Raw genomic sequence first — 24,115 nt, 5'->3', positions numbered from 1 at the left:
GAAGTGATGAAAACATTTATTGCATCAAGACAGTAAGCATTTATTAATATTGAGTTTAGTTTTACCTTAAACTATCAACTAAATATTATTTTTATAATTTTGTGATGAAAAGCTAATAATACAATTACATGTAAAAGTTAAAAAAAAAGTTTATTTAGTCGAAAGTTAGGAATTAAGTTGGAAAATATAATAATTAATATGAAAGAAAGAAAGAATATACAAGAAACAAATAACAAAATGGCAACAAAAGAAGTAATTACCTCTTGACCGCTTATTTTGTATTGCCTGTGCTAACTTAATTTTCTACCACCAAGTCGCATCTGTTGAGAATTTAATTTCCCTTATCTAATTCGAAAAAAATGCGCTAATTGAATAGAGACGAGTCCCGGAATCACTGTAACCAAATTATACCCACATTCCGCCGCTCACCTTGCTCTGCCCGGGGATTGAGTCTCCAGCTCGGCAGCTCTCAGCTCCCAGCTCGCAATCCGCAACTTGCAGCTCCCGGCCGTGATCATTGCTTTGGCGAAAGACAATGGACGAGATTAAATGCCAGGCTGGGCAGATTAAGATGCATCGACAGCAATAACTACGTCAGCAGCAGCAGCAGCAGGAGTTGGAGTTGGAGCTGGAGAGCTTTAGAGCTGGAGGTTCTTAAACGGGAGACACGAAACAAATTTCCCTTGAAAAGAATTACATACCGATCGCCGGATCGGCCCAGACTATGGGAATTGACTGAAGCTGAAACTCTATTTGTTCGACCCGATCGGACCGTTTGCGTTTGCGATCCTCGCGTTTGTCGTCCGCCGTCGCCATCCAGAAAGTCAGAAAGTGACCGTCTTCATTGTCAACACATGGCCGATACGTACGTGGGCTGCAGTGCGGCGGCAAACAATTCTATAGAAAATCAGACATGCACCGCCGATGCCTCAGACCTCAGATGCACTGGTGGCGATCTGGCCGAGATCTGCCGGCGATCCTCCTCAGCTCAACTCCAGCTCCAGCTCCAGTTCCCGTCCAGTCCAGACGCTTATCGCAACCGGGCGAATCGTTTTGCCATACTAAATTATTATGTTAACATGAAAATAATTGAGGCAACAGGCATTCGGCGGTGGCTGGCCAATTTATTTATATCGCTAAATCTCGGATACGGCAGCTGAATCGCTGCTGCTGAGTCGCCGAATCCTCGGGTTCGAGTTCGGCGGTCCAGAGGCCAATTGGTGGCGGTACAAATAGTTCCAGAACTGGGGCATCTGCGACGCGATTGGGACACCGACCGACCGCTGACCGGGCTACTGTTCAGATGGCGTGTTTACAATTAATCCCACAACTAATATCTCTGATAACTCAAATCAGAGAGCGTAAATAGGCTAATCTCAATTCATTTTTAACTTTAAAAACTATTAAAATGTCTGAACATTGAAGTTTTTTCTTTTATTATTTATAAATTAAAAATATGTATAACCCCTTACATAAGAATAGACGATGTTGCTTTTATGATGTATTTATTCAAGAAATATTATAACTTTATATTTCTTTCCTATGGTTTTTATAACGTTATAATCAATAGATAATAATTTAAACTTTATTTTGGTGCGGATCTTTAAATAATAGTTATTTTTTTAGGCGGTAAACACACTTTTAATTACATAAAATATATCATTTAAATTAAATTTTAATTTATAACTTAAAGTTTTTATCTTGCTTTTGTAAATGATTATTCTTGCATCCGATCCCGAATTAGTTTTAAATGTATGCTGATTTAGAATTTTATTCCTGCCTTTCATGCTAAGAAGGCATTCTAATCCCATGCTAAATCTTTTCAGACCGCATTGCACTGGGCAGCCAAGCACGGAAACGAAGATGTGGTTAAGCTAATTGCCGGCACCTATAGGGCCGATGTAAATGCCAGAACGGTAAGCGATTATCTGAGATGCAAACGTGTTAACTTGAAGATTCTAATATACCCTTCATTCCATGTGATCGCTTTCGCCAACTGTTGACGCTGCAGAATGGGGTGAGTGATATGTAAATCTATTGAGGCAATTTTAATAATATACGAACCGACTTATTGGCTTGTATCAGTCGCGCGTAAATGTGCGTCACATGTCACATGAATCGCGTAACATAACCCTTTCCCGGGGGTTTTCGATTGAAACTGAAACTGAGTCTGAACCAAAAGCGGAGAGCAGGCTGTGACAAATCATGACGAGCATATCCAATTGGGCCTCACCAGCCTGTCACCTCCAATTCAACTCAATCCTTTGCCCGGCGCATTCAAGTTTACAAAATTTTAAATTGAACGATGCTTTGTTCGTACGAAATTAAATTCACTCAAATGTATTAAAATGTCACATCCGCATTTGAAACAAAGTGAATTGTCAATCACAGTCCGCCAAATTCGATATGGTTCTTACAAAACAGGCCACAAATGGCAAAACATTTGCTTACATAGACCACATAGAGAATTCTCTTGGGCTTGAGAAGCGATTCTTGACACTTTTCCAAAGATTGAGTACCATTTTCACCTTGTTATAATAAAATAATTAAGTATTAAAAAATAAATGAGATTTGGTGGTAAAAGTTAGATAGCAAATATATTTAGAAAATTATTTGTATCGAATACGTAATTTAATATAACTGTTTGTTTTATTTAGGGTTACACACCCCTTCACTTGGCCACCCAGTTTGGAAGAGATAACATATTCGAATTGCTCTGGAATGTATACAGTAAGTATTTGTTATTATTTTAAATAGTGGTCATGAACTTTAGTATTATTGCTTTGCTTTAATACGCCGCCAATCTTTTAGAATTCATGCTTTGGCTAATATTTTCGAATTAATATTAAAATGGCAAATCTTTTAAAATTCATATTATTTTGGAAATCTAGCTAGACAATTTTACATAATTATGAAGCGGATTTAAAAAAAATTAATTAATCATGTCAATAAACTATTATTTAAAATCATTTGAAATAAGCTTTAAACTAGTTTTATACAAATGATAAAAAAGTAATACCATACTTAAAATATTTATATATTTAGTGAAGGTTTTTAGCGACCTTTCCACTTGTTAATAGTAAAGTGATGATGGTGAAACAAAAATGTATTTTAACAAAATTTCTTTAAATATTTTTGGGTTGCCTTGTCGAGGAGTCTCTTCCTTATGATTTTTAAAATTTTCTAATCCCCTATTTGCTATTTTTGCAGAGGCCAATCGGGACATCATGGACTGGAGTGGCAACAAGCCACTGGACTACAGTCGCCAGCGGTCGAGTGTCTCGGCCTCGACGTGCAGCAGTGAGTATCAAAAGTATTTCCTCAGTGCGGAGGTGAACAACAACTACCACCTGGGATTGTTTGAGAGTAGTCAAATCACCGGCGGTACACTGGGCAGTGCACTAACCCGCGGCAAGAAACGGGCTCAGAATCGGTATGCCACCGTGAGTGGTGCTTCGGGTGGGGGCGGCGGTGCGGTGGGTCGTTCGCAGTCGATGATGGTGCAGCGGAGGCACAAAAAGCCACCGGGACAGTCACTGACGGGACTCTTTAAGCCCAGCACCGAGGACAGCGATCTGCTGCCCTGCGAAATGGAGGGGCATCCGGTACCCTTTCGCGGCGCCTCCACTCGACGCAAAGAGAGCTTTCTCCGCAAAACCTTTCGAGCCACCGCGGGTGGCAGCCGTCGCCAGTCCACCAAAGAAGTTGTTACTAACCCACCAGAGCTTGGTTAATTGGTACCCTGGCTTGAGTTTTAATCTTTCACCTGTATTTACCCTTCCAAAATTGTGCTTAAGTGAATGTATATAAGTAACAAGTTCAAAACAATTGGTTGGGGCTAAACTAATAATATTTTTATACTCTTTTACATTTGAAATGATCAAAAACTATCTATGAAATTTTGTAAAATAACTATGTAACTTATAAGTATCAAAGCATGGCCTTATTACACTATATTTTTTACCAAGGTGTTTCGTTTAACTTAATATAAGTAATCACTATTTTGTGTACATATAATCGCATGTTTATTGGAATACAAAATACAATAAAATACCTGCACAATAAAAACTAGTTCTAAACTATTAATAGTTAAATGTCTTAACCAACCTGGACACTTATTCTCAGTTCACAAAGAGAATGCGCTTGCGGAAATAATAATAATAAATATAACCTCGTTTGCAAACATTACTGCCTGCCCATTATGAAGAAATTTACTGAAAAGTAGAGTATACGAACCTTAAACTGAGCTAGTAATTAATATTAAATGGGAACCTCTATCTATTTTCAATTTTGCTGCATGTAGAGATTCAAGCGATGCGATTCAGCGGCGGACTCAACGGAACCTGGAGGCAGGTTGAGATTTAACAATCTTGAGTATTTCAAAACCATTAGTGTTGATTAAAAACATGTTAAATTTATTTTGCTAGCTAAACGTTGAGTTGCAACCTTTGCTTCAATTATACATATATAACCTTTCGTTTTTAGCCTGTAAATATATGCTTTTTTGTACTCTGGTAGCCAAAATCTTTACTTTAGTTTTATTTTCGCAAGCATTTGAGTTGCAAAGCCCGTTTGCGTTGCTATTGGTAAGTTTTATTTTTGTTTTTTTCAATGTTTTTCCTCATCGCCTGCATTATTTTATACTTGTTTCAAAAAGTCCGCTAACTTAAGGCATTTTTTTAAGTTTTTGCACGTTCATTTGATATGACCATCATTGTGTTTGATTAAATATTAATCAACTTGATTTTTTGTTTATTTCACTTACAGAAATCAAGGCTCGCAAAAAGCATGCAAGTAAGTAAAAAGAAATTATACTTAAATTTATTTACTTTAAATTCAGCTTAAAATTGAAAATTATGTTACTTATCTTTTTTTAAAAGTTGATAAATGTTCACAATATTAAGTAAATAAAGTCATCCTTATTGCGGGAAAATTTTACTTTAAAATTTAAGCAAGACTTTTGCAAAAAATAGCACATGTTTCGAGTCCAAGGAAATATTTTTAAATTAAAACAAATTAATCTTTAAGTGTTTTAAATTACCTATTGAAATTGAGACCTTTGTAATATAAAATATTAAATATAATTTTAACATACCACTTCTATCTTTTTTTCAGTCGAAAAAGATTTAGGCTTCCTGCGGATTGGTTCGTTGAATGTCCGGGTAAAGAAGACCACCGAGGCGTTCAGCAATTTCTTGGGAGTGGGCAATGGCAGTGGGGTGGCCCCGATGGCCTATGGCAGTGGCGGGGGAACGGGATCGGGAGCAGCAAGTCGCCATCACCATCGGTCTCCCCGAGTCCCTCATCAGCGTCATCATCACCACGTTGGTACGACACGGAGTCGCCATCCGAATCAGAGGGCAGCGATGAGCACACCCTACGGGACGAACGGCGGGCTTCCGTCGAGGGCGAGTGTTCCCAATAACCGGAACATCTACGATGGAGTCCACAAGTCGTGGGGATCGGCGGACAATATACCCCAGCGATCGGAGGACCTGATGCCGCCGCCCAAGACGGTGGATTACATTAGCAAGCGGAATAAGTCTTCGAAGCGTTCGTCATACGCCTCGAATGCCACCGATTCGCCACGTGACTCCATCTGCTCCTCGAACTCGAGTTCCAATTTGAACGGTGGCTATAGTAGCATGCCCACCACTCCGAATCAGTTGCGGGCTCCCAAAGGAATCGCCACATCCTTCGCCGTGGATTCCGATTCGGACTCCGCCTGTGGATTTGACTCCAGTTGGTCGGTAAATTGTCGTGGCTCTTCAAGCAGCAACCCATCACAATGCTAATAACGTGAATAAATGTTTTAGATCACAAGCCTAATATGTCTACATACCATACAACTTATAACATTGACCAAGTAATCATGAAAGTATTTGTTTTTCGATAAACTAACGCATATCTATTTTATTAAGAAAACATTGTTTAAGATTACCATTTTTTGTGTTTGTAAAAGTTCAATTCTAACGATATATTGCTTAGAACTTAAGTTTGCATTGGCTTTAAGGCCAAAATCCTTTCAATGATTTATGTATTCTTTACTTTTATAAATTAAAAATTCTTATCTGTTTGTTGCATTTAAAAAATATGTATTGTGTTTGTTTTACAAATTGTAGTTTCTTTTATCCTTTCTGTTTGTATATATTTAAAAAAAAAATTTTATAAAATTTTTAAATGTTCTAATTAGAATTCTAATCGCGCGCGAACTTTTCAAAAAACGCGTTAAGGTATTTCTCACAATTCCGTCGACAGTTCTCAACAAGTATATGGTATTATAACACACACCTCTTCCTCTTTAAACTAAATACGAGTACACGTGCGGCAAAAATTGTTTGTTGATTTAAATTTCTAAGCCGAATTAAACCTTATAAAATGGGCAAGAAGGACAAGAACAAGAAGAAGGGCAAAGGAGCCGAGAAGACGGCCATGAAAACGGACAAAAAGCAGGCAGCACGGCAAAAGAAAATGCTGGAAAAGCTAGGAGAAGTAAGTATGAATATTGTCACTATCACTATTTACTAAAACTAAATTTATTTTTATAGGCAAATATCGCGGATATAATCCAGCTGTTAGAGGCCAAGGAGGGAAAAATAGAGACCATTAGTGAATCTGTCTGCTTGCCGCCATCTCCCCGCTCCAACTTCACCTTAGTTTCCCATCCGGAGAAGGAGGAACTCATCATGTTTGGCGGAGAACTTTATACGGGAACAAAGACCTCAGTGTACAACGACTTATACTTTTACAATATTAAAACCAGCGAGTGGAGGGAGCTGAGATCGCCTTCAGGACCCACGCCCAGAAGTGGACACCAAATGGTGGCTGTGGCTAGTAATGGAGGAGAACTTTGGGTGAGTTGCCGTCTTAAATTTACCTAGAAGTCCTTAAATAAAAACCTTCATTTATAGATGTTTGGAGGAGAGCATGCCAGTCCGTCTCAGCTGCAGTTCCACCACTATAAGGATTTATGGAAGTTTTCATTGAAATCTCGCAAATGGGAAAAAGTATCTGCGCCCAATGGACCAAGTCCTAGGAGTGGTCATCGAATGACCGTCTCCAAGAAGCGTTTGTTTATCTTTGGCGGCTTCCATGATAACAACCAGTCGTATCATTACTTTAACGATCTTCACATCTTTTCGCTGGAGTCTTATCAATGGCTAAAAACTGAGATCGGAGGAACTATTGTACCATCCCCTCGATCTGGCTGCTGTATAGCCGCTTCTCCGGAAGGCAAAATCTATGTTTGGGGAGGTTACTCAAGGGCCTCTATGAAAAAGGAAGCGGATCGTGGAGTAACTCACACGGATATGTTCGTTTTGAGTCAAGACAGTACGTTTTTAGGAACAACAAAGATACTAAATATAATCCGAATATTAATTATTTTTAAACAATTTATTTTAGAAAACGCTGGCGATGCTGATAACAAGTACAAGTGGGCACCCGTGAAGGCCGGAGGATATAAGCCCAAGCCCCGGAGCAGTGTTGGCTGCACTGTGGCTGCCAATGGCAAGGCCTATACCTTCGGCGGTGTTATGGACGTCGATGAGGACGACGAAGATGTCCATGGACAGTTTGGCGATGATCTTCTGGCCTTCGATTTGACCTCTCAAACGTGGAGATTGCAGGAGATCCAGGCGAAAACTAGTCCCGCTGAGAAAAAGGAATCGGACGAGAGTAAGGATGTTGAAATGTCGGCTCCAGATAAGCCCGTGACCACCACAACAGATGGGATTTTTACGGTCACCGTTGGAGGACCAAGTACGAGTACTCCATATGTGTCCAACATACCCAGCCTTTTTCCCAAAGCCAAACCATCGAATGTACCATCTCCGCGCATGAATCCCGGACTTTGCGTTTGCAAGGGAACACTATATATCTTTGGTGGAATCTTTGAGGAGGACGCCAAGCAGTTGACCTACAACGATTTCTACTCTCTGGACTTGCACAAAATGGAGTGGAAGGTTATAATACCCAATAACTTGAAGGCCCACGCCTGGGAGGATAGCGATAGCAGTAGTTCCGACGAGGAATGCAGCAGTAACGATGAGGACAGCTCCAACGACTCGGATATGGATACAGATTAGTGTAACTTCAAATGACTATATATTAAATTTGGTTAACAATCGTATACATATATAAAAAATGGAATATTATTGAATGTTGAGTAAGCTCAGTTGTCTCACAGCTCCAAAATCTCAGTGAGGATGCGTTCTGTATCTTTGGGAGTGTATACTCTATGGCTGATGGTTCTAGGATCGCTGTAAATCTCATAATCATTGCCGCCCGGGTCTGTTTTATCGCCGAAAAAATGGATTTCCTTGAACTTGTAGTGGGCTTCGATATGTCGCAGGCAGTAGGTTTTATCCCAACCATGGGGGAAGACATCGAAGCTGATCTGACCACCAATAGAGTACGTGAGATCCACGTCGGCAAACTCCTTCTTGAGGTCCCTGATCATCTGCTCCCGCACCTTGTGCTCTATGTCGTAGGTGGCGAACATATTCCGCTCCTCCCGGGTGCACTGGCGTCCAATGGGACACACGTTCATCATGCCATTCCGGAACTCGATGAAAGTTCCCCTCTTGATGGGCACATCCAGTTCGGATAGGTATCGCAGGACAAAGTTGATGAAGCGCTTCAGGGTCTTCTCTCCCAGATGCTTGATGATGTTCTGTTTTCCCACCTCCTTGCCGCCCTCAATCTGCACCAGTCCGTTCTCCGGGAATACAAAGTCGAACTCGTTGAGGATCTTCTGGCCGTTCAGCTGCTCGAACATCTTCTCCAGGTCGGATCCTCCGACAATACCGATGGTGGCCCTGGGTTTCACCTTCGAGTAGAAGAACTCCTCGAACTCCGGGGTCACCGTGGACCGGGGCATCGTCAGAGTGCCGTCCACATCGAAGAGCAGGAGGATTTCGTCACGTTTCAGAGTGGCAGTGCCCATTTTGCATGAGTCTAATTACAAAAGCGCAACAACTATTTATTATCCAAATAATTATGTCCACGTATGATTTGAGATAAAGAACTTTGTAAGCGGCAACGAGTTGGTGAGAAATACCCTAAAGCTTTACTAAAACGGTTGGGAACCAGTTCAGGAACCATACGACGCACTCATAATTTATATTTTAAATTATAATTTATCTGTAAAAGAGTATGTATGTACATAATATAATACGGATAAGAAATAAAATGTAATAATCAATTTTCAAAAAAAGAATAAATTTGCAAAATAATTTTGTATGTTACGATCAGTACTGCAAAACAACACTTATTTGCAATTCTGAAATATTCTAGAGTTTATTTTTTAACTCAACATTTTTCAAATAGGCTCAAAAAGTTTTTAAAACTGGTAAGAACATAACCAAAACAAAAAGCGAAACTTTAGTACAGACTTCTTTGTTTTTAAATCCTTATTGTACAGTGTACCTAATTTTTAAATTAAAAAATATTTTATTTGCTTAGTTCTTGCTGTTAAATGACAGCTTTTGTTGAATTTGTATTTTAATAGAATACAATATCGAATATGAACATTTTACTGCCAATTCATTGTAATAGAATATAAACATATTGGGGTTCTTAAGTGTACACTTGTAGTCGTATAAACGGGATTTTTACTGCCTTCTTATATGCTCCAGTTCATCTCTTTTTATTTTGCTGTATTCCTGCAGGGATTTGTATTTGTCGGTGTTCAGCATCGGGTCCACAATCACAGGATATAGCGTTAGGCCCACGGCACCGACGATACAGGACACGAATCCAACGAATCTCCACCCACGTAGGACTGCCATTTTATTTGAACCTGCTTAAATTGAATTTAATTAATTTGATTTCTTGGTTTGTTATTATAAAACACAAAACACCTGGTTTGATCGTAAGGGGCTAAAAAACACCGCTTGTAAGGTCACACCAAAGTGGTGTGTTTGCCGTGCAGTACAGTAGAAACTGGACATGACAACTATTACAATGGCACTTAAATATTCGAGTTTAAGATTAATTAATGGCAATTTAAGATTACAAAACGCGAGAAGTAAATTGTCCACCTTGAAATGTTTGCCTTTGAAGAATCAACTCCTTTTACTTCTAGTAATACAAACTTATTTATATTTTCTAAGATTCTTTACTTTATTTTTAAGTTTAATTTAATGATATAACAAATAAAATGCTAGTTTATGGGCTATTATTTTGCACTAAGAATCACTCTTAACCGATATTGACTGTAGATACCTGTTGGTATTTTTCTTGCCGAGGTCTGGTATATTCTACCTTCACTCCTCCGGTCACACTGACAATCTTGAGCTGGGCTTGGGTGTGGTGTATTGTTTGAGTAATTGTTTTCAAGATTGGTCTTTTTAGTTAATTAACTTATTTACTGAAAATGGCTAGAAGCCTCGTTTTTGTGGCTCTAGTCGGCGCTTTATGTTTTACCCTCGCTAACGGTAAGTTCCCGCCGGAATCAAAAGCATTCTCGATTTCTAAGGGCGTTGGCATGGTATTTTCGTAAACCTCAATTTTGCATATTCCAGCACAACACCACTATGACGAGCACAAGACCAGCCATCTCATCTGGTGCACCAAGAGCCAGGAGGAGCAGTACAAGTGCCAGAATCTCACGGTGGCCATCGAACGCGATCGGGCATTATTCGACGAGGTGTTCCTGAATCTCACCTGCTTCATGGCCTACAGTGCGGATGAGTGCATCCACCACATCGATCGCGAGAAGGCGCACATCACCTCGCTGGACGCCGGAGATGTCTTCACGGCAGGACGATACAACTCCCTTATTCCCATCATGCAGGAAAAACTGGAGGGCGGTTTTGCGGACTATCAATCCGTGGCCGTGGTGAAGAAGGGATCACTGCCGGATTTGAATAATCTCCGCGACATGCGAAACAAGAGGGTCTGCTTCCCTTGGGTGGGCAGTTTGGCCGGTTGGATTGTGCCCATTCACGCGGTAGAATTTCCATCTCAGTTTTATAAATTAAAATGTCCGAAAAAGTCCCTTTAATGAAATTAAAGCCTTTACTTTACAAGTTAAGCATGGTTGAAAGGTTTGGAAATGTTTTAAAAATATTAGTTATTTTTAACGCTTTGCCATATAAACAAATTACCATAAATTTAACTTTGTTTTTTAGTCTTTACTGAACAATATTTTCTAGAGTATTTTTTAATATCAAACTGAGTACCTGTTTACAAAACTATTAAAATTTGTTTACTCCTCTGATAGATGGAGTTACTGCAGAATTAAAAGATCACTTAAATTTTTTATTTTTTTAATAAACAAAAATTTAATATTCATTTCACAGCTCCAAAGGGAAGGCGGCATGGAAGTTGTGGACTGTAACAATCAGGTGAAGACAGCTGCCAGCTATTTCAACAGTTCGTGTGCCGTGTACTCGCTGTCTGACAAATACAATCCCATTGGCGACAACTCAGATAAGTAAGGTTCAACAAATACAGCTTGATTTTATAAAGCCCATCTTACAAATAATCTTTTTTGATCAGACTCTGTACGCTTTGCACTGGCAAGATTCCCGGAGGACGCTGTTCGGCTGCAGATCCCTACTTTGGATACGAAGGCGCCTTCAAGTGTTTGATGGAAAAAGGAGATGTCGCCTTTTTGCGCCATTCGACTGTAAATGAAATGCTGCAGACCACCGAATTCAGTGAGTTTTTATATCTTGTTCAAAAAGAACCCATTACTAATATATACTGAAATTTTAGAAAACATAAAACCAGACACTTTTGAGCTGCTTTGTCGCGATGGCCGTCGTGTTCCCATTAATGATTATCGACAGTGTAATTGGGGCCAAGTTCCCGCCGATGCCATTGTCACATCTTCAGCACGCAGCTTCAGCGATCGAAAGCAATATCAGCAATTCCTGAAACGCATCGCGGAGTTGTATTCCGATGGAATTCGTGACGATCAAAACAGACAGGGCGGACAAGGGTTCAGCAACCGCAATAATTACAACGAACAGGGTCAAAGCGGCGCCTACGATCAGTTTAACAATAATGACCCCTATAGAAGCCAAAACCAATACGATCAGTACCGCAGTGAACGGTTGGACAGCAGTTTCTCCCCAGAAAGAAATCCGCAGGACGGCACCAACACTTCAATACTCTATGAAAAGTTCCGCATTTTCGAGTCGAAACGTTATGGCAAGCCAAATTTGCTTTTCCAGGTTTGTTATTGAAATTTACTTTAATTCCTGCCAATTGTAATGCAAATATTTTATTAAAGGACTCAAGCCGGGCTCTTACTGTTATCCCTGAAGATGATCAGTCGTTTACAAAATATTTGGGCCCTGCCATTAACTTTATTTACGGCATTCGCGAGTGTCCTGTTCCGGCGATGACCCTTTGCGTGACTTCAGAGAACGAACTCGAGAAGTGTATCAGAATGAGGGTAAGTTAAAGAAGAATTTGAATTTAAATATTAAATGAATCATTTACAATATTTCTTACAAATCTTTGCAGACTGCCCTGAAAGCGCATCTTTTGAAACCGGAACTGATATGCAAGAAGATGCACTCCCACATAAACTGCATGCAGTTCATCGAAGCTGGCAAGGCTGACATTTCGGTTTTCGATGCCGGAGATGTCTACACCGGCGGACTGAACTACGACCTGGTCCCGTTCATGTCGGAGGTGTACAATCTGGGCGAGCCCGAGTACTATGTGGTGGCTGTGGCTAAGGAGGAGGATCCCGACACGGAGCTAACGTACCTAAAGGGCAAGAATACCTGCCACACAGGCATCAACACCGCCGCTGGCTGGACCTATCCGATGGCTCTGTTCATCTCGAACGGCTGGATTCGCCCGTACGGATGCGACTCGGTTCGGGCTGCAGCTGAGTACTTCACCAAGTCTTGTGTTCCGGGTGCGATTAGCAGTGAATACAATACTGGAGTGCCCTACGACAGCATGTGCGATCTGTGCCATGGAACTAGCTACAGATACTGTCGTCGCGATGCCTCCGAGGATTACTACGGACATACGGGTGCATTCAGGTGCTTGGTGGAGGGTGGCGGACATGTGGCCTTCATGAAGCACACCACGGTGATGGAGAGCACAGGCGGCAAGCGCAAAGAGTGGTGGGCAAGGAATGCTCTCAACGACGATTTTGAACTCCTTTGCACTGATGGCACCCGTGCCGAAATTCAGGAATACAAGCGCTGCAATCTAGGCAAGGTAAAGGCCAATGCCGTCGTCACTCGCGGTGGAGTCAACTACAACGAGACCCAAATAAATGCCTACATCAACCTGCTGACCTATGCCCAACAACTGTACGGCCGAAAGGAAGTAGACGCGTTTAGCTTTAGCATGTTCTCTTCGCCCATTGGACACTACGATCTGATCTTCCAGGATGCCACGCGGCAGTTGAAAGTCATTCCAACGAACAAACGACGCTACGATTCCTATTTGGGCAGCGATTTTATGCGAGCTCGCCGCATCACCGATTGCTATGCCGGTGCCTCGGCATTATCCTTATCCGTAGGCCTGCTTCTCGTGGTCTCTCTAGTTGCAATGCTCTAAATTAATAGACTCGGTAAGATTTCAGAATTGTACAAGAATCTGTAGCACAAGGAGAAACATATCAACGTTTTACATTCCAAATATTTTTAAGTATCAAAGAAAAATCCCTTCCGTCCGAAAAAAAAGAACAAAAATATTCCCTGAAGCAGAGTAATATCTGAATATAATTTTATTTATAAAGTGCCTGTGCCTTAATATAGTATTTGTTTGTGTACATACCAACTAAGTCCGTCCAAAAACTTGTACCTAGAAAGTGTAAGCCGAATCTTTTACAAATCTTTTATAAGTATACAAATAAAATAACAAAAGAAACAAGCGCTTGGTTTATTCAGCTAGATATTATACAAATTATTACAATCAATAGTTGCCAGAAAAACATTTGGTATTAAAATGGAAATTCACGAGGAATTAATTCACAAAATAATTTGTTCTCCAATCTCTAATTTATTAAACAAGACTAAACTTTAAAAAAATATATATCTTATAGAATTTCAGGTATGATGGTTTATTAGAGACTAATTCTTTATTTGAGATTTTGTTTATGAATTTTATGTATAGGTTGCAAGGGTTTTATATTAATTGCATAAAAGAATATAGTTTCTGATATTAAAGAAAAAGAATTCTATAATCTTAACCGCATCTGTACCCGCCAAATTCAAACTGTGAATCATATGTTTTGGGTGCGGCAGTGGCAACGTCAGGCAGTTTTCCACTTTAAAAGGGCTGTTTACCAAGGTTTAAGGGTTACTTCACAGCCTCCAAAACGGGACTTTTTGTATTTAATTTTCAATTAAAAACATAATTAAATATAAACTATTTACAGTTTTAAAAAAGTATGCCCATATTGTGGCGCTAGGGAAATGCAACGGTAATAGGACTACACACGGTCACACCCGCCAGCACACATCTGTGAAATTTGTAAATTTCGAAAGCTGCTCCGGAAAACCGGACGGATATCTTTCACCTTGCTTTGTACCAGTTGTTCCACCTTTAACTATCGCAAAATGTCTATTAATCTGCGCACCGTTTACGCGTTCGCCAGGGAAATGTACCCAAAAACCTCCAAGGAAACCATTCAATATGGAACAGCTGGCTTTCGCGGCAAGTAAGTTGTCTTAATTAACGATCTTCGGGTTAATCATCATTATGTTAACACCCACACGTTGCATACGTTGGCCGCATTTGATTAGCAAATAGTTATTGTTTGTTTTACGATAAGTACGGCAACTGCATGAACCGTATTGTTGGGAATCGGGTTTATTTTTAGATATTGTTCACCTTTTATCAATGGACATGCCCTTCTTTCGCCTGCAAGTATGCTTGTATGCGTGTAGGGGCGTGCATGTGCATGGGGGCATACATACGTACGCACAGTCGAGGTCACCAAAATAGTTTTGCAAGTGCAATTGGCTACCATGTAGTGGTCATAATCGATAAGAAGAGACTTCGGCTAAAAAGGCCATTATCTTTTATTTATGTTAACATTAATTCCATTGGTGAATATCTAATTTGGTCTATACGTTGATATATTTTATTGAATTAAAAAAGTGTGTCTTTAAATTCTCAAGATATGTATCATATTCAGATTACGTTAAACAACAGTCTAAATATTTTTTTTTGTGTATTATATATATTTTTGGGACCATATGAAGTAAATATGTAATGGATATGACAATTATTTATCTTGTGGTTATTCGACCTTTTTTTCTAACCACTAACCACATCAAATGTAAGCAAGATAATAAAGCTTGTCTACTTCACTGATAAAATGATAAAGCCCTTAAGCATTTCCTGGTATAATGGAAATCTATAATATAATCTATAAAATTACTAATTATTTGAACAATACTGTACGCTTATTGGCCTTACTATCTATTGAAAAGATAAAGTGTTAAAATAGATAGTTACAATGTTTAAATGGTGATTCGTCACTCCGTTTAATATACGACTTCCAGAATTTGAAAATGATATAATTAAATACAAGAATACAAAATTATTATAAATTGTCATCTTGTGAATTTAAGATACAAATAATAATTCCTTTATTTATTTCAGAGCCGAATTCCTGGACAGCGTGATGTTTCGCATGGGAGTTTTGGCCACCTTGCGATCCCGGTTCCGTGGAGGCTCCGTAATCGGCGTGATGATCACTGCATCCCACAATCCGGAGCCGGACAATGGTGTGAAGCTGGTCGATCCCAAGGGAGAGATGCTAGAGGCCAGCTGGGAGGCGATAGCCACCGATCTGGTGAATGTCAGCGACCAGGAACTGGAGCAGCAGGTGGCCAAGATTATCAAGGACAATAACATCGATGTAACGACAAGTTCCCAGGTGTTTGTGGGCATGGACAACAGATACCACAGTCCGCGACTTTTGAAAGCGGTGGCCGATGGAGTAATAGCGCTGAAGGGAAACGTCAAGGAGTACGGCATCGTGACCACGCCCATGCTGCACTACTTCGTGGTGGCGGCAAATACGAAGGAAGCCTACGGCAAACCCACGGAGGAGGGATACTATGATAAGCTGATCAAGTCCTTCGAACTGCTGCGAAACGGCCGCCTGGAGAACGGAAACTATCGAAACAATATCATTTACGATGGCGCCAATGGAGTGGGTGCCCGCAAAATGCTGCAGTTCATCAAGCGCATGAAGGGTTCCTTGAATGTGACGGTCATAAACCAGGGCGTGGGTGTGGGCAAGATCAACGAGGACTGCGGCGCCGACTATGTAAAGGTCCAGCAGAGACCGCCGAAATCCATGCCCGAGGTGGAACCCTTCACGAGATGTGTCAGCGTGGACGGGGATGCCGATCGGGTGGTGTACTTCTTCAGCGACGACAAGGGCGAGTTCCACCTCCTGGATGGCGATCGCATAGCCACTTTGGTCGCTGGCTTCCTCATGGAACTGGTCACACAGGCCGAAATCGACTTGAGATTGGGCCTGGTGCAGACCGCCTACGCCAATGGAGCCTCCACCAATTATATAGTGGATGAACTGAAGTTCCCCGTTTCCTGTGTTCCCACGGGCGTTAAGCACCTGCACCACAAAGCTCTGGAGTACGACATCGGTGTTTATTTCGAGGCGAATGGTCACGGAACGATTGTGTTCAGTGACAATGCAAAGGCCACAATCGCCCAAGCTGCGGAAACGAAAGACAGTGCCAAGACCCTGTTGCTCCTCATCGATCTGATCAACGAAACGGTGGGCGATGCCATTTCGGACATGCTGCTGGTGGAAACCATCCTGAACCACAAGGGCTGGGACGTGCAGGACTGGATCTCGTCGTACAATGACCTGCCCAACCGACAGCTGAAGGTCAAGGTGCAGGATCGGAACGTCATCGAGACGACGGATGCGGAGCGAGTGTGCGTGAAGCCGGAGGGTCTGCAGACGGAGATCAACAAGGTGGTGGCCAACTACAAAAGGGGTCGCTCCTTTGTGCGTCCCTCGGGAACCGAGGATGTGGTGCGTGTCTATGCCGAGGCGGCCACAAAAGAGGTAAGCCTTCGAATCATAGTTATTGTTGGAAGATCACTTACATATCTGATTTCCCCAAAGGATACCGATACCCTTGCCTACGAAGTGGGACTTCTGGTGCAGAAACTGGCCGGAGGCGTTGGCCCGGAATTGACGAAACCCAACAGTGCCCACCTTTAAGCGAAAAAAACGAACCAACCTCAAATGAATCGACACAGGTCCTAGTTGGAGCAATAAATCTCTTTTAATTTTAGGTGCTCAGTAACTTAAAAACTTAAATATCTTAACTCTCAAACGCATTTATACTGTAACTGTTCACTGTCTTGTATGTTCTAAAGATGAGATGTTTTTTTACCACTAAATATAAAGTTTTATTTATTTTGTGGGAGTTATCTGCTTTGTAGTTTGTTATGCATGATTGAAGAGCTTTATGAAAATGCACACGCTATGTTTATTTTTTTTGTTGAGCTACTAGCGGTAACTAAGGAAATTATAAAAAATGCTGATAGTACAGGTTGATGGCCTAAATAAATTTTGTACTACTATTTCCTAAAAATATATGAGTAAAGTAATAAAGGAGTTTAATTTTATTTAAGGGCAAATAATAATATTTAGCTGGGTAAATATATTGGGATTTTAGATGAGATCAAATGTATTCTATCAAATAAATGGATCTACATTTTTTTTTTATTTTAAATTATAATGTTGCCTGTTTTTATATACATTTGGCTGGCTTGCCATTTTCCTTTTGGCGGTCCATATTAAAAACAATTTAAAACGTATATAAAGCGCCCAAAAAAGTGTGGCCGCCGACACTGACAAACCAAAAAGTGGTCACACTGACCCGCCCAGCGATGACTTACTCCATATGTAGCGGTGACATCCTCCATATGTAACGGCGACACCAACCATATGTAGCGGTGACACCCTCCATGTGTAGCGGTGACACCCTCTATATGTAGCGGTGACACCCTCCACATGTAGCGATGGAATTACATCGGTTATCCCCGCCTGTCTTATCGAATTTTGTCCACCTCTACGCTTTTGCCGTGCTGTCATTTTTTGGCTGATGCAATTGCAGTTTTTTAGTTGATATCAAATTAATTTCAAGTCGCAGAGTATTAAACAAGCATAAACACAATGGACGCAGAAGACGTAAGTTGAAAAAACACCGGGGCTTAAGTTTAAAACGCTTGAAAACATCCTGGAAAGCGCACATATGTGCGTACATGTGCGCTCTTGTGTATGTGTGTGTATGTGTATTTACCTGTTTGTGTATGAGCACTTGGGCGAACAATGAGGTTATGTTTTCCCTATCCGGATTTCTAACCATTCCGAATCTTGCAATGAATTCCACAGGGTTTCGATCCCACTTTGTTGAAAAAGAAGAAGAAGAAGAAGACCACCTTCGACCTGGACGCGGCACTGGGCCTGGAGGACGACAGCAAGAAGGAGGACCCGCAGGACGAGGCTTCGGTAGAAGGTGGAGCCGCCGCCGAGGAGGATAATCTAGATCTGGAGAGCTTCGGCAAGAAGAAGAAAAAGAAGAAGAAGCCATTTAACATGGACGAAATCGAGGCCGCAATCCCTAGTTTCCCCGGCGACGATGTGGCCGCCACCGAGGAGCCCGAGGAGGAGGAGATCAACCTGGACATGGACTTCTCGATGGCCAAAAAGAAGAAGAAGAGCAAGAAGAAGGACCTGGACGAGCTGTTTGCGGATAAACTGGACGACGACAGGAGCGAAGACAAAGAGAATGGTACGGTGACTAATGGGATTATGTTTCACATGTCGCATTGGCTTGACGAGGGTTTTATCATTTTGAGAAGAAGTTTTAAGTTGATTTTCTTTTATTAGCTATTACATTATTACAATTACATTTGTTTGAATATCAATATCTTAGGTTTTTCCATTTAACATTTTAAAAAAGAGTTAAGGTCTTGAGGCATATGCCTCAACGTTATAAACAAATGTTAGCGTGAAAGCTTTTAATCAATTCACTGATAATTTGATTTGAAGTAAAAAATGGCAAAAGTCCATCAATTCGTGATATTACCCCCTTAAATCTAGCTCAGTTGTCATACAATCCATATTGAAGCCTTCTCACGATCTCTTTTTTTACAGTGGAGGACAACAGTTCCACCTGGTTTGGTTCCGATCGTGACTACACATACGACGAGTTGCTGAAGCGGGTCTTCGAAATCATTCTCGACAAGAATCCGGACATGGCCGCCGGTCGCAAGCCAAAGTTCGTGATGCGTCCGCCACAAGTGCTGCGCGTGGGAACCAAGAAAACCTCCTTTGCCAACTTCATGGACATTGCGAAAACACTGCATCGCCTGCCCAAGCATCTGCTCGACTTCCTGCTGGCCGAGTTGGGTACCAGTGGGTCCATGGACGGCAACCAGCAGTTGATCATCAAGGGCCGTTTCCAGCCCAAACAGATCGAGAACGTGCTGCGTCGCTACATCAAGGAGTATGTCACCTGTCACACCTGCCGCTCCCCGGAGACGATATTGCAGAAGGATACGCGCCTTTTCTTCCTGCAGTGCGAGTCCTGCGGCTCCCGCTGCTCGGTGGCCAGCATCAAGTCAGGTTTCCAGGCTGTCACCGGCAAACGTGCCGCCATTCGAGCAAAAACAACCTAAATTCTCTTTATTTAATATTTGATTTTTTATTACCAGTAAAATTTCAATACAAAAAAATATACAATCTTTGTTTGCATTACCCTAAGTTGTGCTGTAGTTGTTGTGCCAGTCTGTTAAGTAATCCGCGAATCCCATTTCCATATTCCGGGATCTGCCGCTGTCTATGAAGAACTGAAAGGCATCCATACCCACTACTCCTCTGAAGTAATTGGGGCGTCCACGCAGGAACAGGTTATGGCCCCTTGTTATGGGTGAGGGATCTATATACTCCATGGCGGTCTTCAAAAGTCTGACTAATCTTTCGGCCGTGGGTCTGAACGCTTCGGAAGAGCCAAGGGAAGTGACTTCGTTGTGAAGGCTGGATATTACAAGCCGATTGCCCGGCTTTTTGGCAATACTCGCCTCCAGAGAACCCGTGCCATCATCAATTAAGTATTTACTGAAGCACTCGTTGTGGGTTCCAAATCCAACCACAAAACCATAGACAATGCAGGTGCGAAAGTGTATCGGATTGTTGGCTTTATCACGAATTATAAAAACATTTTCTCTTTCGGGATCCTCATTTGCCCGTAAAATGTGCCATAGAGTTAGGGGTATATTTTCGTGAATCTTTGGTCCGGACTCTGCGGAATCAGTTGCCTTTCCTTTTTGTTGGTTTCTCCGGATGACGAAATTATCCAGCTGATCTTCGACATCGTCGAAACTTTCATTTATTTCCATTTACTTAGTCAGGCGGTAATTTCAAAAGGAATGTATGACTTCAGTGCATTTTACATCAGCTGCAAACAAAAACAGATGTACACATGGGCGTAGTCTAACTTTTTTTGGGGGTTGTTTGAGTGATTTAATAAAAATTGGATAACATTTCTCTACCAAATTTAAGTTCATTTAAAAATGCTAAAATTTAAATATAAATATATATTTTTTATTGTTATTAGCTACAAAACCAATTGAGTTTAAATAAATATAGTTAATACTCACTTTTAATTTTTTGACTTCAAATTAATATGTATTATAGAACATTTTTTTCTTCTTAAGCTTTAAAACAAATAATTTTAATTTAAATTGTAAAACATTTTTACATATGACTCGGATTCCTATTAACTATTATAATTTTCCTTAATCGTAACAATGTGTATATCCAAAAAAACCAAACCCCCTTTAGAAAAACTAAAATTTATTAACTATGCCTATGAATATTTTTACTTTGTGAAATAAAAATAAAGTCTGCTGATAATAAATATAAGATTAAAAACTTCATAATTTGAATAATAAATTTACATACAAGTTATAATGTTTATTTCACCATCAAGAGAAATAAAGGAGAAAAGATCAGGTTGGCAGCCCCTTTTCTTGTACAGCAAGTGGTCAGCCCATTGTGTCGCTTGTGAAATTAAGGGGAAAAAGTACACTTTGTGCAAAAGTAACCGAGAGAATCGCATTATCTGGTTATTGGAATGTCAGGTGGTCCATCCATAACGCTAAAAAGCCAACCCATCGATGGTAACAACACTGGGAACGCTGCGGCGCAGCAGCAGCAGCAGGCAAATGCGAATGGCGCAGCAACTGCTGGCGCATCTGGAGCCCCTGGCTCCTCGGTGCAGGCCCAAACTCCAGGAAACGCAGGAGCAGTAGGCGGCGGAAGTGTTCCGGCGGAGGGAACCAGGCAGAACAGCCTCCAGAGGATCCAGCAACGGAAGCAGAAGGTCTTCAACCTGCCCGTGCCCCAGAAACTGGCCAAACTCTCCATGTACTCCGCTTGCCAGTCGGAAGGATGCCGCTGCACTGGATGGAAAACGCCGCAGGAGAACCGCCATCGCGACGTGGAGTCCTCCTACTGTCCGGAGTTCAACGAGGAGTGCCGGAACGCCAGCTGCCGCCATTCGTTGCGGATGCACATCGCCCATCTGGACAACATCTCCAGCTCCAGCATGGACGAGCTGCTGGGCGCCATCATAGACATGGAGAATCTGTTCATGTCCATGCAGCGCGTCGAGGATGAGGACACCAAGAAGGTGTATCTGTATCTCTTCCGCTTGCTGCGCCAGTGCGTCCTCACGCGCCAGCAGGCTGTGATCCGCGGTCCTCTGGGCGATCCGCCCTTCGAGTCGCCCTGCATCACCAAAGCGGTGCTGTCGCTGGTCTTCTACAAGTACAACCACCTTAACCCGACTGAACTGCAAACCATGACCGAGGTGGCCAAGACGTTCCTGAACTTTCTGAACCACTACAACTTTGAATCGCCATCAACCAGAAGGGGAGATCTCACCCACGAGGATGCGTCGAACTACAAGATCAACTACACGCGCTGGCTGGTCTTCTGCCACGTGCCCGCCTTCTGCAACTCTCTGCGCCAATTTGAAACGTCCCTGGTCTTTGGACGCACACTCCTCCGCACTGTCTTTCAGTACATGTCCCAGCAACTGAAGAAGAAGTGCATCTCGGAGCGGGACCGCTTTCCCGAGGACAAGCGCTCGATCATCACACAGATGCCCAAGTTTTTGGAGGCCCTTCGCGCCGAACTGCTGAAGGATGACTCGCCCATTTGGGATCCCAACTACCGGCCACCCAACTCGTTCGTCATCCAGCAGAGGAAGAGACACCAGGAGGTGGCGCCCGCAGCACCTGGTGCCAGTGTGGCATCCATAGGAGGCGCCAAACGTGCCAGTGTGGGCGAACCTCTGCATAAGAGAATCAAAAAGGAGCCTACAGATCGATGCAGCAGGTTGGTTATTATAATTTATTTTAAAATCTGTTATTAATGTTTCAACCCTCAGTGAGAGTTTGGATGATCTGCCCCCGGATGTGGTGATGCGGGCCATGAAATCGGTGTCGGAGTCGAAGACCACCAACAAGGCAGAGATACTCTTCCCGGTGAATGTTTCCCGCGATGAGAATGTCAAGGCGGAGGAGCAGAAGCGGGCCATCGAGTTCCACGTGGTGGGCAACTCGCTTACCAAGCCGGTGGACAAGCAGACGGTTCTGTGGCTCCTGGGCCTGCAGCTTGTGTTCGCCTATCAGCTGCCCGAGATGCCCCGCGAGTATATCAGCCAGTTGGTCTTTGACACCAAGCACAAGACTCTGGCGCTGATTAAGGAAAACCAGCCCATCGGTGGCATATGCTTTCGCCCGTTCCCCACGCAGGGATTCACGGAGATTGTGTTCTGCGCTGTCACCATGTCGGAACAAGTGAAGGGCTATGGAACGCACCTGATGAACCACCTGAAGGACTACAGTATCATGAGGGGCATCAAACATCTGCTCACATTCGCCGATTGCGATGCCATTGGGTATTTCAAGAAACAGGGTTTCTCCAAGGACATTAAGCTGGCGCGACCGGTGTACGCTGGTTACATCAAGGAGTACGATAGCGCCACTTTGATGCACTGCGAGCTGCATCCGAGCATTGTAAACACGCAGTTCATTGCCGGTTAGTTGATCCCCAAAGGCGTATTAAGGGCATATTTTACTCTACGTTTTTCCATTTCAGTGATTCGCAATCAGAGCGAGATTCTGAAGGAATTGATAGCCCAGCGGCACAACGAGGTGCAAAAAGTGAGACCCGGTCTCACTTGTTTTAAGGAGGGTCTGCCCTCCATACCCGTTGAGTCGATTCCTGGTCTTCGGGAGATCGGTTGGAAGCCGCAAATGCGTCCGGCAAGGTCAGCCAGACCTCTGGAGGAATCCTCCGATCCGGAGAAACTGGCCACGTCCTTTGCATCCGTTCTGCAGTCCGTGCGCCAGCACACCACCGCTTGGCCCTTCTTGCGTCCGGTGACTGCGGCCGAAGTTCCGGACTACTACGACCATATCAAGTATCCCATGGACCTGAAGACCATGGGTGAGCGGCTGAAGAAGGGTTACTACCAAACACGCCGCCTGTTCATGGCGGACATGGCCCGCATCTTTTCCAACTGTCGGTTCTACAACTCACCCGACACCGAGTATTATCGATGTGCCAACTCCCTGGAGCGCTATTTCCAAACCAAAATGCGCGAGCTGGGACTGTGGGACAAATGATGCAGTGATGCAGAGGATCCTTGTATAAAACCGAATATTTAATCTTCACTAACGGAGAGCACTATTATTTCTCGTATTTATTTTAGATTTTCCAGCGACAAAAGACAGAAGTGAATAATTTACGTGTGAACAAAATTGATATATGGATTAAGCTTTTTTGTGAAAACTACTAATCAAGCGCCTTGTCTTGTTCATTTAGACGGGCTTAAATAGGGTTTCTTAAGGAAAAATAAAATAGAACTCTACCCATTAACCAACCATCCAAAAACAGAAAACCAAAGTTGGTTAAATGATTTGTAACCTCTACATTTTGTCTTAACTTTTTATTTCACTTTTGATTTCCTACATTCATTGTTTGCATGCTTTTAAAGTTAGGATTTCTCTTTGTTTTCGTTTGGTTTAGTAAACATTTGTTCAATAATGTCTGTTA

General features: G+C 42.2%; 9 protein-coding genes across 11 annotated transcripts in view; 6 read left to right on the top strand and 3 right to left on the bottom strand.

The window, feature by feature from the left end:
- The window catches only part of LOC128258023 (ankyrin repeat domain-containing protein SOWAHC), a 37,314-nt gene extending 31,220 nt beyond the window's left edge, over positions 1-6,094 (top strand). Inside the window, exons 5-11 of one of the 3 annotated variants that reach the window (XM_052989423.1) lie at positions 1,827-1,916; positions 2,012-2,017; positions 2,658-2,730; positions 3,211-3,300; positions 4,304-4,349; positions 4,768-4,794; positions 5,116-5,561. In XM_052989423.1, coding sequence (XP_052845383.1) covers positions 1,827-1,916; positions 2,012-2,017; positions 2,658-2,730; positions 3,211-3,300; positions 4,304-4,349; positions 4,768-4,794; positions 5,116-5,425 — 642 coding nt within the window. In that variant the 3' untranslated portion in view covers positions 5,426-5,561. Of the gene's footprint in view, positions 1-1,826; positions 1,917-2,011; positions 2,018-2,657; positions 2,731-3,210; positions 3,730-4,303; positions 4,350-4,767; positions 4,795-5,115 lie in introns of all 3 variants that reach the window. The other 2 variants (XM_052989420.1, XM_052989422.1) reach the window with 2 other exon arrangements.
- Positions 6,095-6,269: 175 nt separating this feature from the next.
- LOC128258021 (kelch domain-containing protein 4) lies at positions 6,270-8,161 on the top strand. Its single transcript, XM_052989418.1, has 4 exons — positions 6,270-6,492; positions 6,549-6,854; positions 6,912-7,332; positions 7,405-8,161. Exons 1-4 carry the CDS (start codon positions 6,379-6,381, stop codon positions 8,085-8,087), a joined length of 1,524 nt encoding a protein of 507 aa, XP_052845378.1. The 5' UTR covers positions 6,270-6,378; the 3' UTR covers positions 8,088-8,161.
- Positions 8,090-9,072, bottom strand: LOC128258022 (phosphomannomutase). The gene has a single exon (XM_052989419.1). The coding sequence runs from the start codon at positions 8,945-8,947 to the stop codon at positions 8,183-8,185; it is 765 nt and encodes a 254-aa protein (XP_052845379.1). The 5' UTR covers positions 8,948-9,072; the 3' UTR covers positions 8,090-8,182.
- A 424-nt stretch (positions 9,073-9,496) lies between these two features.
- Positions 9,497-9,868, bottom strand: LOC128257366 (uncharacterized). The gene has a single exon (XM_052988355.1). It carries the CDS (start codon positions 9,789-9,791, stop codon positions 9,615-9,617), a length of 177 nt encoding a protein of 58 aa, XP_052844315.1. The 5' UTR covers positions 9,792-9,868; the 3' UTR covers positions 9,497-9,614.
- Positions 9,869-10,263: 395 nt separating this feature from the next.
- LOC128257471 (melanotransferrin) lies at positions 10,264-13,854 on the top strand. Its single transcript, XM_052988491.1, has 7 exons — positions 10,264-10,439; positions 10,527-10,954; positions 11,307-11,440; positions 11,506-11,666; positions 11,725-12,185; positions 12,245-12,409; positions 12,481-13,854. The coding sequence occupies exons 1-7, from the start codon at positions 10,379-10,381 to the stop codon at positions 13,537-13,539; spliced, it is 2,469 nt and encodes an 822-aa protein (XP_052844451.1). The 5' UTR covers positions 10,264-10,378; the 3' UTR covers positions 13,540-13,854.
- A 560-nt stretch (positions 13,855-14,414) lies between these two features.
- On the top strand, positions 14,415-17,409 carry LOC128257536 (phosphoacetylglucosamine mutase). Its single transcript, XM_052988587.1, has 3 exons — positions 14,415-14,644; positions 15,595-17,038; positions 17,099-17,409. Exons 1-3 carry the CDS (start codon positions 14,544-14,546, stop codon positions 17,195-17,197), a joined length of 1,644 nt encoding a protein of 547 aa, XP_052844547.1. The 5' UTR covers positions 14,415-14,543; the 3' UTR covers positions 17,198-17,409.
- A 620-nt stretch (positions 17,410-18,029) lies between these two features.
- LOC128257562 (eukaryotic translation initiation factor 2 subunit 2) lies at positions 18,030-19,729 on the top strand. The gene is made up of 3 exons (XM_052988623.1): positions 18,030-18,172; positions 18,377-18,776; positions 19,142-19,729. Exons 1-3 carry the CDS (start codon positions 18,158-18,160, stop codon positions 19,663-19,665), a joined length of 939 nt encoding a protein of 312 aa, XP_052844583.1. The 5' UTR covers positions 18,030-18,157; the 3' UTR covers positions 19,666-19,729.
- LOC128257563 (uncharacterized) lies at positions 19,667-20,468 on the bottom strand. The gene has a single exon (XM_052988624.1). It carries the CDS (start codon positions 20,383-20,385, stop codon positions 19,747-19,749), a length of 639 nt encoding a protein of 212 aa, XP_052844584.1. The 5' UTR covers positions 20,386-20,468; the 3' UTR covers positions 19,667-19,746.
- Positions 20,469-21,019: 551 nt separating this feature from the next.
- Positions 21,020-23,938, top strand: LOC128257815 (histone acetyltransferase KAT2A). The gene is made up of 3 exons (XM_052989017.1): positions 21,020-22,390; positions 22,443-23,095; positions 23,156-23,938. The coding sequence occupies exons 1-3, from the start codon at positions 21,123-21,125 to the stop codon at positions 23,683-23,685; spliced, it is 2,451 nt and encodes an 816-aa protein (XP_052844977.1). The 5' UTR covers positions 21,020-21,122; the 3' UTR covers positions 23,686-23,938.
- The last annotated feature ends 177 nt before the right edge of the window (positions 23,939-24,115 follow it).

This window comes from Drosophila gunungcola, assembly GCF_025200985.1.
Source record: "Drosophila gunungcola strain Sukarami chromosome 3L unlocalized genomic scaffold, Dgunungcola_SK_2 000002F, whole genome shotgun sequence".
In the NCBI taxonomy this organism is placed as follows: domain Eukaryota; kingdom Metazoa; phylum Arthropoda; class Insecta; order Diptera; family Drosophilidae; genus Drosophila; species Drosophila gunungcola.
This window is presented reverse-complemented; position numbering and strand designations above follow the sequence as displayed.